The 13,657-nt window shown below is 47.8% G+C and overlaps 1 protein-coding gene across 3 annotated transcripts; it reads right to left on the bottom strand.

The window, feature by feature from the left end:
• Positions 1–661: 661 nt before the first annotated feature.
• On the bottom strand, positions 662–13,483 carry LOC148833698 (SLAM family member 9-like). Of its 3 annotated transcripts, none has more exons than XM_088917559.1 (5): positions 13,415–13,483; positions 6,354–6,677; positions 5,674–5,949; positions 3,671–3,772; positions 662–2,070 (listed from the first exon to the last, which is right to left on the bottom strand). In XM_088917559.1, exons 1-5 carry the CDS (start codon positions 13,419–13,421, stop codon positions 1,772–1,774), a joined length of 1,008 nt encoding a protein of 335 aa, XP_088773685.1. In that variant the 5' UTR covers positions 13,422–13,483; the 3' UTR covers positions 662–1,771. The 3 variants fall into 3 exon arrangements, with proteins under 3 accessions (XP_088773685.1, XP_088773684.1, XP_088773687.1); XM_088917558.1 differs by lacking the exon at positions 13,415–13,483 and adding an exon at positions 10,208–10,346; XM_088917561.1 differs by lacking the exon at positions 13,415–13,483 and having other exon boundaries at positions 6,354–6,434; positions 6,572–6,632.
• Between the last annotated feature and the right edge of the window lie 174 nt (positions 13,484–13,657).

Below are 13,657 nucleotides of genomic sequence, written 5' to 3'. Positions count from 1 at the left end.
AGGGACTTGACCCCAGGACCCTCAGATTAAAAGTCTAATGCTCTACTGACTGAGCTATTCGGGCACTTACACTAATCTTAACCCTAATCCTAGTACCCTAACCCTTAGTATAATACCTAATCCCAATCCTATCTCTCATTTTATTACCCTAACCCTAAACATAGTTCCTAGGCCTAATCCTAGTACACTAAACTTCACTTTACTACCCTAAGCCTAATCATAGTACCTAATCCTATTCCTAGTACCCTAACTCTAATTATAGTACCAAATTCTAATCTTAGTTTTCTGACCCCAATTTTTGTACCTAATCCTAATCTTAGTATTCAAACCACAACCCTACTTATAGTACCTAATCCTAATTCTTGTTCCCTAAAAATCACCCTACTATCCTAATCCTAGTCATAGTACCTAATCCTAATCTCAGAACCCTAACCCTAATTATAGTACTTAATCCTAATCCTTGTTCCCTAACCCTCATTTTACTATCCTTACCCGAGTTATAGTACCTAGCCCTAATCCTAGTATCCTAACCCTAAATTATAAACACATAGTACCATAATCCTGAACCCAGTACCCTAACCCTAATGATAGTAACCTAACCCTAGTACCCTAACCTTAGTGTGAAAAGGGCAATGCAGAACACTAACAACCCAGTGCAAACTTTTCTCAAGTTAGTCCTTTAAACTGTTTGGATTACTATATCAAAGCAAAAAAGGACATCAGAGGGCCGACGCTAATAAACATGCAATGTATTTTAAACAACAGAGTGTATGTCAATTTCCGGAAGGGAACGAGACCCATTCCCTCAGTAGGCATTTGGAAAATTCCAGCACTGGTTCTGCACACAGAAACTGTAACGCAACAGACAGTGACAAAACAAATGACAGTCAAAGAGGACAGAACTCTTCGGTTTGCACTGAAAAAGATCCCCAGGCAGGCAGCCCAGAGCGCCGGATGATGTACTGTAGGTGGGAGGATGGTAAGAGGCAGAGCTTGTGAAGCAGGAAACAAAGTGGTGTTTGGCTGGAGAAGGGTTGTGCTTCTTGAAAGAAGAGCATGGGTAATGACTTTCTCCCTGTTATGGGACTATGTGCTGGGGGGGGGAAAGTAGCTTATTAAGGTCTTTGAACATCTTAATAGTTTTGGAAGGGTTTTCCTACAAGAGGCATTTCATACCAGGAATGGATCCATCTATGCTGTGCTAAAAGGAAAAGCACTGCGAGGGATTTATAATAATAATAATAATAATAATTGCTTACACTTATATAGCGCTTTTCTGGACACTCCACTCAAAGCGCTTTACAGGTAATGGGGATCCCCTCCACCCCCACCAATGTGCAGCCCCACCTGGATGATGCAACGGCAGCCATAGTGCGCCAGAACGCTCACCACACACCAGCTCTCAGTGGGGAGGAGAGCAGAGTGATGAAGCCAGTTCATAGATGGGGATTATTAGGAGGCCATGATTGGTAAAGGCCAGGGGGAAATTTGACCAGGACGCTGGGGTTACACCCCTACTCTTTTTGAGAAACGCCCTGGGATTTTTAATGACCACAGAGAGTCAGGACCTCGGTTTTCCGTCTCATCCGAAGGACGGCGCCAGTTTACAGTATAGTGTCCCCATCACAAAACTGGGGCATTAGGACCCACATGGACCGCGGGGTGAGCGCCCCCTGCTGGCCCCACTACCACCTTTATATATATTTATTTATATCAGCGTCAAATTCATGCTCGGATGGGTCTAGTGTCCGCTTGCGGCCGTCCCTCCGGCTCAGGACAGTCGCTTGTAGGTGATGTCCGAAGCCGGGGCTTGGACGGTGGCGTAGATGCTCTCCGGGTTCAAGGGTGGGACGCAGGCGTTGTGGTTCACCACCGAGTAGGTGGGGCTCTTCTTGTTGGTGAACTCCTTGAAGTTGTTGAACTTGGTGACCGTGTCGGCCGTGGCGTACAGCGTGGTCACGCCGGGCGTGAGGTCTCTGGTGCAGATGCGGGGGTCCACGGTGTCATAGAGGGTGAGCACTGGGGCCTTGCTGCTCACCTCCTCCTTATTCACGTTCTCGTAAACGGTATCTATAAAGAAATTACCCACTGGTGACATCGCTCGGGCAGGCACGTTTCTTCTAGTCTGTGTAAGCCTTGGGCCCATCCAGCATATCCATGGCAACCGAACACACACCCATGGCAACCGAATACATATACATGGGGACTGAACACGCGTCCTTTGCAAGTGATCACACATCCATGGCAACCAAACACACATCCATGGCAACTGATCACACATACATGGGGACCGAACACGCATCCTTTGCAAGTGATCACACATCCATGGCAACCAAACACATATCAATGGCAACCGATCACACATCCATGGCAACCGAACGCTCACTGATACTTTGGTTTCATTATTTGACCTCATGGAGATCAGGTCACATGAGTTGGCACAACACAATACTTCGACACCTTTCTATTCTTCCCTATTCTGAGAAACATTAGATACCATTTCTCGAATCGCAGCTTCTGCAGTGGCATTCATCCATCCATTTCCAAATTGCTTTATCCAATACAGGGTCACGGTGGAGCTACTTGAACGTCTTCAACCCGATTTTATAGAAGCAAATTAACCCTCTACTATGTCTTTGGACTGTGGGAGGGAACCCACAGAACTAGAGAGGGGAACATACAAGACCCACATGCTGTATATAGCTGCCCGGGTCTGGAATTGAACCCAGGGCCCCAGACCAATGCCAGCCACTGCACCACCATTCATGTTCCAGTCCTGTTTTACATGATCAACTACAGGTGAGCTTCACGTCTGTCCCTGCTCTAAGTCCAGAACCTTTAATTCAGCAAATTCAAGCTCAGAGGCAGAATGCCAGGGTGAAAAACCTTGTGTAACGCATACGGCCAGCATTGGTGGTGAGAGCCGGTTTGCCAGCGCGGTGACGTCACCGCCCTTCCCCGTGGATAGCAGGAACCGCAGCTGCTGGGCTGACGAGAGATTTCCCTTTGGCTCCAGAGGCTGGGTCCCTGTTGAGTGCTGCCGGAGGCCTGGGTTTGAGTCCCCAACAGTGGGGGGCTGACCTGAGGCAGCAGAGGCGAGGACGCATACCCACATGAACCCTGGAGTGCTACGCTTGTTTTCCTCAACAGTGAAATGACAAACTCGAGAAATTACAGGGAGGTGCCTTTAAATTGAGATGAAGGGGGTAAAATAAACAGAGAAAAGGGGTAATGGGAGTCTGGCACAAGCTACCCAGCCACAGTTATTGAAGCAGATCTCCTTTCTTTCAAGAAAGGCCCTGATGAGATTCTTGCATCAGCTAATTACTAACGACCAAACAAGCTAGACGGACTGAAATCCCTCCTCTTGTTTGTAATTTTTTAAATGTTCTTATGCCCCTCGGTACAGGCCCAGTTTCCCGTAACAATGTTCGTCAGCCGTGAGGCAGAGCTCCTGACGATGGACACGTCGTGCCAAGAAATCCTGGGCAAAAGCCTTTCAAAAAGACGGAAATCAGAAGTATCTCTGATGATCTGCAGAAGCGACAGGCTCAGATCCCTCCCTACGCAGGTGACACCGAGCAGAAAATGAAAGATGAAGGATGGGAGGGAAATCTCCAGCCGGCAGAAGCACTGTCAAGCAACGAGGGGAAAAAAACAAACCTGTTACCTCTGTCTTGCTTTTTGCACACCTTTCTGCCGTAAAAAACCCCGGAGACTGCCAGCAACAAGATCAGGAGCAGGGCGGAACTCCCGATGACTGCGCTCAATTCTGGAAAAAAAATCCCCACAGGAAAAAGAAAAATATTAAAAAGGAGATGGCTTCTTATCCTGTTTCTCAGTCAGCGAACAATGTCTTTGCAAATGGCAGTACGACAATTGACCGCACACCGATACATAAACAAATACAAGCGTACCTCTTTTTCCGAATGTTTATTTATGAAAAATTCGACACTACGAAGCAGGTGAGTTTGGTACAGACGTTTCGTACACCGAAAGCCAACTGCGCAGCTACGAAGAAGCGATTCGACGAAAAAGTTCGAGGCGCGGAGGCGTCGTACGACTCGTTTCATATAGAAAGGCCGCTTCACATTCCTCTAACGGTAACTAGTACGGGCGACAGCGAGCACCGAGCACCGAGCCCGCGGAGTGAAGCCGTTCACCGCGTCTTTCTTCGTGCGTTGTTCGCTGTTGTGCGCGCTCCTTTCGTGACAATATCTGGGGTTCGGACTTTATCGTGGACCCTAAACGGTGTTAAAGAAAATTGGAAATGGAGTGTGTGTGGTACCACACAGAAAGCAAACGAACTGGTTACGGTACGGCACTGTACGGAGGTGTGATTAATGATGCCTGACTAAAAAGACAAACCACAGTATGAATGTCAGTCGTTATTGTTTCTTTCGTCATTTTTATTGGTGACAAAAAGTAGAAGGAGGGGTGACATTTTTGGGGTCCGGAATGGATTGTAATTTTTTTCCTATAAGAATTAATATAAATATTTTTTTTCCCCCTTTGTACGAATTTTCGCTGTACGGAAGGCTGTGAATGAATACCGTTCGTTAAAAGAGGTACGGCTGTAATCCTTACACTTACATTTCTTTTCACAAATAAAGAAAATTACAAAAGATATCCTGTATAATATTATATATACCCAAAACAATATATATGGACCCAGCTAGATAAGAGTGCAAAGCCTATAGAATTACATTTGCTCGGGTGCCTCAGCTCACGTCCTTTTAAATCGCTTCCAAGCATGAAAAAAGCCACTTTTCTTTACATCACAGGGTTCTGAGGCACTGTTTTATGCCCTCTGTTTTCCACAGATTTTCTGCCTCCTCCATCCCTTCTCTCCACAGCTCTCTGAGGTAACAGCTGTCTTTAATAATGGACAGGACCAGGCTACCCGATCCCTTGTCTATGATCTCCATGCCTTTAAACACCCCCCATATTCCTCACCCTCCAGAGGGTGTCCTTTCCACTGTTCACTACCACTGCCAAATCCTGGCAAATCCTTACACTCGTATAGCTTTTCTGAACGCTCCACTCAAAGCTCCTTACAGGTAATGGAGATATCATTACAGTGACCTTACTGAGATCTGGTCGCATGAGTTGGTACAAAACCTACTCTTTATCACTGTTCTGAGAAACATCAGATATCATTACTGGAATCGCTGCTTCTGCAGTCGGTTTCAGGGTTGACATTCCATCCATCCATTTTCTAACACCTTCCTCCAATTCGGGGTCGCCGGGGAGACGCAGCCTATCCCAGCATGCAAAGGGAGCAAGGCAGGACACACGCTAGAGGGGATGCCGGTCCATCGCAGGGAGGACACAAGTACAGACACACACACTCTCACACCAGGGCTTTTGTTCTTTATTCCCCTTCTGTAGCGTAAGTGTGGACACCCCTGCGCGTGAGAAAGCCTGGCGTCTTTCCGCCTACAGCAGCAGGCTCTGACGTCAACCTCCAGGCTCCTGGCTCTGGAAACGGAGCGAGTGACCTTTCTGCTAAAGAGCGCCCCCCCACCAGCAATCGCCCACAGGGTCTCACACTGTCAAACACCAACCGTCAAACACCAACTACTGAGGAGGCTGAAACGGTTTTTCAGAGGGTTCTGGGAATTCGGACTCTGAGGCCGTTGGCGCACTCAGAGCTGGCTTGACCGGACCAACCTAGATTTTGCCCGGCGCACTCAAACTGTTCCCTGGCGATAACGGAGGAGCGCGTGCTGACGGTGTTGTTCGCTGAGCAGTTGAAGGAGTCGATCCCGGGAGAAAGGAGCAACACCAGCGTCTCATTGGTGGACTCCCTCGGGATCCGGTCATCCAGCCACCTCCAGGTCAGCGTCACCTCCTTCCCGCCCTCCGCGGAGCAGTTCAGCGTGAGGAGGCAGCCCCCCCGGGGCGTGAGAGTGCTGGACGCTCGGATCACGGGTGCTGGAACCGGAGCTGAAATTTCGGAGCGAGACGAGAAGTCAAGGGCATTTTCATCATGTGCAATCTCTGGCTTGTGTTTGTTTGTTTTTTTCTCCCGCTCCCTGAAACTCTCTCCCAACGAGAAGGAGGAGCACCCTGAAAAAAACCCATGCGAGCACGGGGAGAACATGCAGACTCCATACAGATAGCACCCCAGGCACTGACCCAGGGGGCCCCCCCCCCAGCACTGCAAGACAGCAAGGGGAAGCCGATGGGCACAAATCGTGCACCAAGCAGCAGAGAGTGCAGCTCCCAGTCTAAGATGGAAGCTGACCCTCAGTTGTAATCACATTACCAAGGTCAGTGAATTAGCTAGGACATTGCTTGGACCCACAACTGTAGTTTTTCGAATGGCAAAACATTCAAGCCAGGTATACCTTTCACCTGCAGGCTGTACATCACTAGAAGGTGCTGTTTGCCATGTAAATCCGTCTTCTCAGCTCTGTAGTCACCAGTGTCTTTGGAGGATAAATCATGCAAAGTAAGCGACAGGGATTCATTATTGAAGGTATACTTTTTTTTCAAAAGAGGAAGGATTGCAGTTTCTCCATTGCTGTATTTTACAGCGCGGACTTTTTTGTCTGTAATGAAATACCAGTGGAACTCTTTCATACTGGCCCTGTCCACCGCGGGCCCGAGGAGTTCAACGGACGCCCCTTCCTTTCCATACACAGGCACCCCAAGCTCAGCAGTGGCCTCCGCTGTGGGAGAACAAGAAAAAAACAAACACATTTTCTCTCTCACTCACGTTCCACATAGAATCATTGTCACAGACAACGGAAAGGAACAGAAGAGCAGTAGAGACACTATGTATAATGGCAAAAGCGGGACAAACACAGAGGTTTGCTCCGGGCTCAGGGGTCAGGAGTCAGGTGGTGTCGGGGGATGAGGCCTATGCCCTCAGGACACGGACGTGGGGTGACCTGGTGCTAGGCGGGCCTCGCGACATTTGTACCCTAATGCTGAGCCAGGAACACTGGAGACACAGGGACTAAATAGGAAATGGAAACCAGACACACCGGAAGAACATGAATAATCACAAGGAACTAGGAACAGGAATGAAGTAGAGCGCCCTCTAGGGGTAAGATGTCAACCAAGATAGTACCACACGTAGAATAAGCTGCACAGCACAGCGGGGAGGAAAAACCTCATTTATCTGTCAGGAAACCTCCGGGAGTCCACGGCTGAGAGCTACCCCCTCCTCCAGGGTTATTCAATAAACTTTATTAACGTGTGTTAGAGGGAGCCGGAAGTCTCTCGTGGACCGTGACAATTATAGACAGCTATCTGCATTTTTAGTGAGATCTAACCTTACAAAAAGAGGCCTTACTTTTGTTTCAGGAGCTGAAAAAACAGAAAAGCACAGCGGTTTCTGAAGCATGAACATATGCAGAACGCAGGGCCTGAAGCAGACGATCACCCTGGAGACCGTTTATTGTGGGCTGTTGGTGGTTTGAGAGTATCCCGGTCAGATTAGATTGTGACTTTTTTTTTAAAGGCTCTCTCTCGTGCACGGTACAGGGTCCAAATAAGAGATGTACAGAACTGCTGATCTCTGCAGGAGGATTACTCATAATATACCTTCCTAATGTCAGTCTGAATCAAAATCATTACAGGAGGCAGTCTGCTGGCGACTTAAATCATCAAAGGAAATAAAACTGCTGAGAGCAGGGAACTTTAAAATGCAAAAGAGAAAAAAAAACAGGAAATGAGTGCAAACAAATTGTTTCATTTTGAGACAATCAACAGAGATATTTCTTCTCAGTTACTTACAATATGCATATTGCAATGATTAATTCAGAAGGTTGTGTGGGAGTGATAGGCCAACAGAGAAGCACTTTACTCCATACTCAGCAGTAGGAAAAGGCCTATAAATCTGAAGTCTGTATAATAATGATAATAATAATTATGTTGCTTTATTAGCCCTATACAATTTCTTGCATTAGGAATTCATCTTTTCACAGACCCCAGCTTGCTCTCCATGAGACACACAGACAGGGAGAGGAGCCTGGGGTCAGAGTCCATGGTCAGCCACTGTACAGCACCCCTGGAGCAGTTGGGGTTAAGGGCCTTGCAGAATAGGATTCCTCTACCAGCTGCAGAATTTGAACCAGCAACCTTCCAATCACAGGCACAGATCCTTAGCCACAGAGCCACCCTTATATAGAGGAAACTGTAGAATGTTCTTTGCTTGTGTCATAGAATAACTCTGCCCTAAATTGGCATCCAGCTGTCAGAAAAATGTCCACGTTGCTGAAAGAATCTTCAAAATAAATCAGTAAATGCTGATAAATGAGTGGGGTTACGGAGTGGGCAGCTGTCTATCTCCAGGACTGGGCACACAAAGATGTGTTTTGAGTGGCCCACCTTCGACCGCACTGAAGATCAAAGTGTGGCAAAAAAAAAGAAAAGAACGACACAAAAGCTACAGTATGTTAGCGCTCGCGTCTTGTTAGGCCAACAAGGGCTGTAGCGGAACTGACAGAAATTAGGCCTCCAAATTTAGCAGCCCTACTGAGATGAAATTAAGACGTTTGGTGATGAGCTTGAACGCAGAATATCCTCTCCGGGTTTCAGTGAACGATCGCACAGCAGCAGCCACGACAACACCACATCCCCACACTTCCTGGCTTCCCAACTCTTCCCAAGGTTACCGATCGACAGGGATTTAAGAATTTTTTTAACTTTTTGAAACGGGAAAACTGTTCTTGTGTTTCGTCAAACCTTTGGCAGCTTTGGTGTCGTCAATAACAAAAACAAAAACCCGACTTAAGAGAAATGAGAAATGTGGTAAGCCACATTGCTCATTTCTGAAGGGCTGAGGCCATTGTCGTGCTGAGCTAAACGAAGAAGTGTTGAATAATAAACCCTTTATGGTATATCGAGCAGGAAAACACAGTGCAAAGCCTTTATGTGGAATGACGTGCTGCAGTCCATATACAATTTATATATATTCCTATCTATATATGTTGTTATATATCTATCTATGTATGTTGTGGCCTACATACATACAACAATAAATATCAGATAAAATGTATGGAAATAAAAAAATCTGCACAGCTGTCCACACAACATGGCCATCCTTCCATCATTTGACCTTCCTGTAGTGCCTAGTCATGGCATAATATTGGACCTTCATCAAACACTTATGATATTGTAACGCAACGGGGAGATCTCTCTTTAGCTCACTGGGCTGGGTCCCTGTCGAGTGACGCGGGAGTCCCGGGTTCAAGCCCCCGACGGTGCGGGGCCGACGTAATGCGGCAAGGGCGCCCGCCTGAACCCCGTTGTGTTACAACATTATTGTACATGGCTTTTATGAGCTGGGTGACAGTAATAAAGCAGCAATACCTGCCAGAAAGTGGAATCTTCTCTGAGGCCTCAGATTTTGGATTAGGATGTTTAACACGGTCTGCATTTTCCCAGTATTTCAAAACGCAACTCAGACTGTAATGTCGGCCTTGTCTTCAGGCTGTGAAAACGGCAGTCTGAGACATGCAGGAGGTGTCAGAGTCAGAGGTCAGGCTAAGTTTTCTTTCTTTTCGCGATGAGCTGTGCTTGAATCGAAACAAACGAAGGAACAGAATTCACCAGAATTCATGGGATTGGTCTTTTTTTTTAATCATCCGTATTAAAAGCGTCTACATGGGAAAAAAAAAACCGAAGAGGAGCGGACTCGGTCTTGAGCGCTCCGAAATTTGTGTCGCTGGATTTTGTACATTTCTGGGAGGAGAAAGAAATATTCTCAAAGGAGACACGTCGGCAACTGTTCTAAATCTCTGCAGAAAGAGTCTCGTGTGACATTTTGAGACACGGTATTTAGCAACTGGGAACTAGATCAATCTCTTAGTTCCCCAAATACGAGCTCAGGTTTCATTTTTTTCCCCCTCTGAAATGAGACACCTAGTGTACTGTAAAACTACTGTCAACTTATTTGTCAGCTTGAAAGGTCATCCAGAAAACGTAAACCGTTTTTTTTTCCGTTTGGATTTTCCTAACATTTCGTCCGAATTTTTTTTTTCAAGAACTAAAAACAAATGAAAAGGTAAGGAGAAGAAACATACCCCCGAAAGGTCCCAAATCCTTTCACTCCAGACATAGCAAACTTTGATACCGTCATTACAAACCGCAGTTACTAAAGAAATTAGCCCCCCTCTCGAGGCGGGCCCTGCGTTAAGCGGTTTCCTAAAGACTGCCACCTGCTCGGCTCGACGACGTCGTCCATCTTTACCTGAATAGAGGGTGCCGAAAACCAAAACGCACACAGCGAGAGTCATCCTTCCATCATGCAAAACACTACTCCTTAACTCTGGTCGGGGAGGAAATTCTCACAGCGTCCTGGCTGCTCAGTCAGAAGAGATCGTGTGTGTTTTTTTTTTAAAAAAGATCACATCCTGTTTTCTCGAACGCCCGCCGCTGTCACAGCGCAGTGAACGGAGCACGGCACATCGTCTCGCTTTAAAAAAATATAGGTGTGGGAGGCATTAGCGCTGCGATTTTTGTAGGTGTCAAACTGTCAAAAGACAAACCGTGAAACTGCGTGCTCTGTGCATGGCAGGTAAATGCTGCACGTCCTAACAGCTGTCTGGGTTCGCTTTGGCGGATTTCGCCGGTTTGCCCGTGCCATGCGAAATTATCAGTTTTGCACATATTCCCAATCCCCGTGACAAAAAGAGCAATTGCGTACAGTATATACCTCTGACACCCACTGTCATTTATAGAGCAATCTCAATTCTAAAGGATCCCAAAGTGCTTTCTGTATATGCAAGAATCTTTCTTCACCCACCAGCACCTGGGAGACACACAGCCAGCAGCCCCACTGCACAGCGGCTAAGATCTGTTAAAACGCTTGGGGCGTAGTTCATCTAGGACTCTGGGGTCAACACCTGTAGTCTTACAGCCTGTTCCGTGAGATATCAAGTGGGCAGGCGAACAGTCAAGATGATTCATTGTAGGTTTTGTTCTACCGGTCCTTCCTTGAATCCGTTCTAACTTTTACCCTGATCTGCTGGTTTGGCGACCTGAATCTGAGAGAACAAACTGGGCAGCCTGGTGAAAACATAATAATAATAATAATAATAATTCTTTACACTTATATAGCGCTTTTCTGGACACTCCACTCAAAGTGTTTTACAGGTAATGGGGAATCCCACGATCACCACCAGTGTGCAGCCCCACCTGGATGATGCAACAGCAGCCATAGTGCACCAGAACGCTCACCACACAGCAGCTATCAGTGGGGAGGAGAGCAGAGTGATGAAGCCAGTTCTGAAATGGGGATTATTAGGAGGCCATGATTGGTAAGGGCCAATGGGAAATTTGGCCAGGACGCCAGGGTTACATCCCTATTCTTTTCGAGAAATGCCCTGGGATTTTTAATGACCACAGAGAGTCAGGACCTCAGATTTACGTCTCATCCGAAGGACGGCGCTTGTTTACAGTATAGTGTCCCTGTCACTATACTGGGGCATTAGGACCCACACAGACCGCAGGGTGCATGCCCCCTGCCGGTCCCACTAACACCTCTTCCAGCAGCAATCTTAATTTTTCCCAGGAGTCTCCCATCCAGGTACCGACCAGGCTCACACCTGCTGAGCTTCAGTGGGTTGCCAGTTGTGAGTTGAAGGGTGATATGGCTGCTGGCTAAAACGTGTCAGAAGGTCACTGGTGCTGCTCCATCTGCCATCCACATGTTTTACATAAAGCAAAATCCATCTGTGACGATCCTTCACAGCCCTTGTTTAATCATTTCCCGTTACTCCCACCAGAACGCAGATAGCGACTCCCCAACTCCAAAACCAACAGACTCAAGTTCTCATTCATACCTGTAGCCTTATCCTTACTTAACACTTGACCTCCTGTGTAAATATGTATAGATATCATTGTTCCTGTCTTTTATTTTTCTCCCCATCTGCAAACCAACACTGCTGCTGTAAAACAACTTGTCCCCCCCCCCCCCCCAAGGGATAATAAAGACACTTTCTCTGATCAGGCAGTCAGAACTCTGGCATGACATCTCATCCCAAAAAAGTGCACAGTGTTCCCATTATTGGAGCCTTAGTTTTGGAAATGTTGGTGTTCAGAAGGAGGGAGGCACAGTGGTTAGAATTGCTGCCTCACAGCGTCAGGGTCCCAGGTTCAATTCCAGACCTGGGGTGCTGTCTGCGTGGAGTTTGTATGTTCTCCCTGTTTGTGTGGGTCCGAAGATGAGGTTCACTGGCTTCTGGGACCACTTGCCTCTGTTGGGAGTGTGTGTCCTGCGATGAACTAGTGTCCCATTCAGGGTGGGAGTCTGCCTTGTGCCTGTTGCTTGTGTGACCGTCACGGCTCCGCACGGGCTCGTGCCCTCACCGCTCCACCCCACCGGTTCGTCCCACCACACCTGGGGCACGAACCCGGGTCTCCGGCGTAACGCAACAGGGAACCAGCCGCCTGAGCTAAAGGAGACCTCCCCCAGCCCAGGCAGCTGAGGTCCCTGCTACGCGCAGGGAGGGCGGTGTCCGAGCGAGCTCCCTGACACTTGCAGGAATAGGCCCCACTCCCTAGTGACCCTGAATTAGATGAAGTGGATAGAAAATGTTATGTATATTAAATAGTTCAGAGGGAAGAGAGCCAACTACTAGTCCATCAACATCACAGTAGCCATCTGGTTTCCCTGGGGGTTTTCCTTCCCTGTACTGACCAGGTACTGGAATACAAAGAGCTGTCTGTGTCAGCAGACTCAAGAGCTGAGCCATGGTAGTGGGTACTACTGACCTTGTTCAATTACACTCAGCAATATACTAAAGTAGGAGAGTTTTGTTATGCAGATGATGCGTATTCCTTGAGATCTATCCGTATTCCTACATCCTACATCTCCTGGCACCTGGACCTTGAGCTGCGCCCTGGTTTCCCCCATTGGACTTCCTTTTGGACTTGTTCGCCTGCGTCCCCCCCCCCGTGCACCAGATCATGGCCGACATCACCCCCTGTGTTTCTACCCGACCCGATCCTGCTGTGTCTTCCCTGATGTCCTCCTCCAGTCACTTCCGGATGACACCGTCTCGCATAGCTGGTTCTGACTCCCGTGACATACACACCTACAGGCTCGACGCCAGCAGCCATATCAGCCTGCGGCTCACAGCTGGCAGCCCCACTGGAGCTCGGCAGGTGTGAGTCTGGTCAGTACCTGGATGGGAGACTCCTGGGAAAGCTAAGGTTGCTGTTGGAAGAGGTGTTAGTGGGACCAGTAGGGGGCGCTCACCCTGCGGTCTGTGTGGGTCCTAATGCCCCAGTACAGTGATGGGGACACTATACTGTAAAAAAGACGCCGTCCTTTGGATGAGACGTAAAACCAAGGTCCTGACTCTCTGTGGTCATTAAAAATCCCACGTCATTTCTTGAAAAGAGTAGTGCGTGTTTCCCTGGTGTCCTGGCCAAATTTCCCATTATCCCTTACCTATCATGGCCTCCTAATAATCCCCATCTCTGAGCTGGCTTCATCACTCTGCTCTCCTCCCCACTGAGAGCTGGTGTGTGGTGAGAGTTCTGGAGCATCATCCAGGTGGAGCTGCACACGGTTGGTGGTGGAGGGGAACCCCATTTCCTGTAAAGAGATTTGAGTGGAGTGTCCAGAAAAGTGCTATATAAGTGTAAGGAATTAGTATTCTTACATGGGTTGGGACCTCAGTACTAGTCTGAC

The sequence above is a fragment of the Atractosteus spatula genome, chromosome 5 (genome assembly GCF_055471065.1).
Source record: "Atractosteus spatula isolate fAtrSpa1 chromosome 5, fAtrSpa1.hap1, whole genome shotgun sequence".
Classification (NCBI taxonomy): Eukaryota; Metazoa; Chordata; class Actinopteri; order Semionotiformes; family Lepisosteidae; genus Atractosteus; species Atractosteus spatula.
This window is presented reverse-complemented; position numbering and strand designations above follow the sequence as displayed.

What these genes read in the sequence shown, in the direction of transcription:
- LOC148833698 (XM_088917558.1), bottom strand. Translation starts at nt 10,253, where the DNA reads ATGACTCTCGCTGTGTGCGTTTTGGTTTTCGGCACCCTCTATTCAG. An exon ending in TTTCGGCACCCTCTATTCAG is followed by an intron (nt 6,678 to 10,207) that starts GTAAAGATGGAC and finishes GTTCTCCCACAG; the next exon opens with CGGAGGCCACTGCTGAGCTT. An exon ending in GTACAGCCTGCAGGTGAAAG is followed by an intron (nt 5,950 to 6,353) that starts GTATACCTGGCT and finishes CCGAAATTTCAG; the next exon opens with CTCCGGTTCCAGCACCCGTG.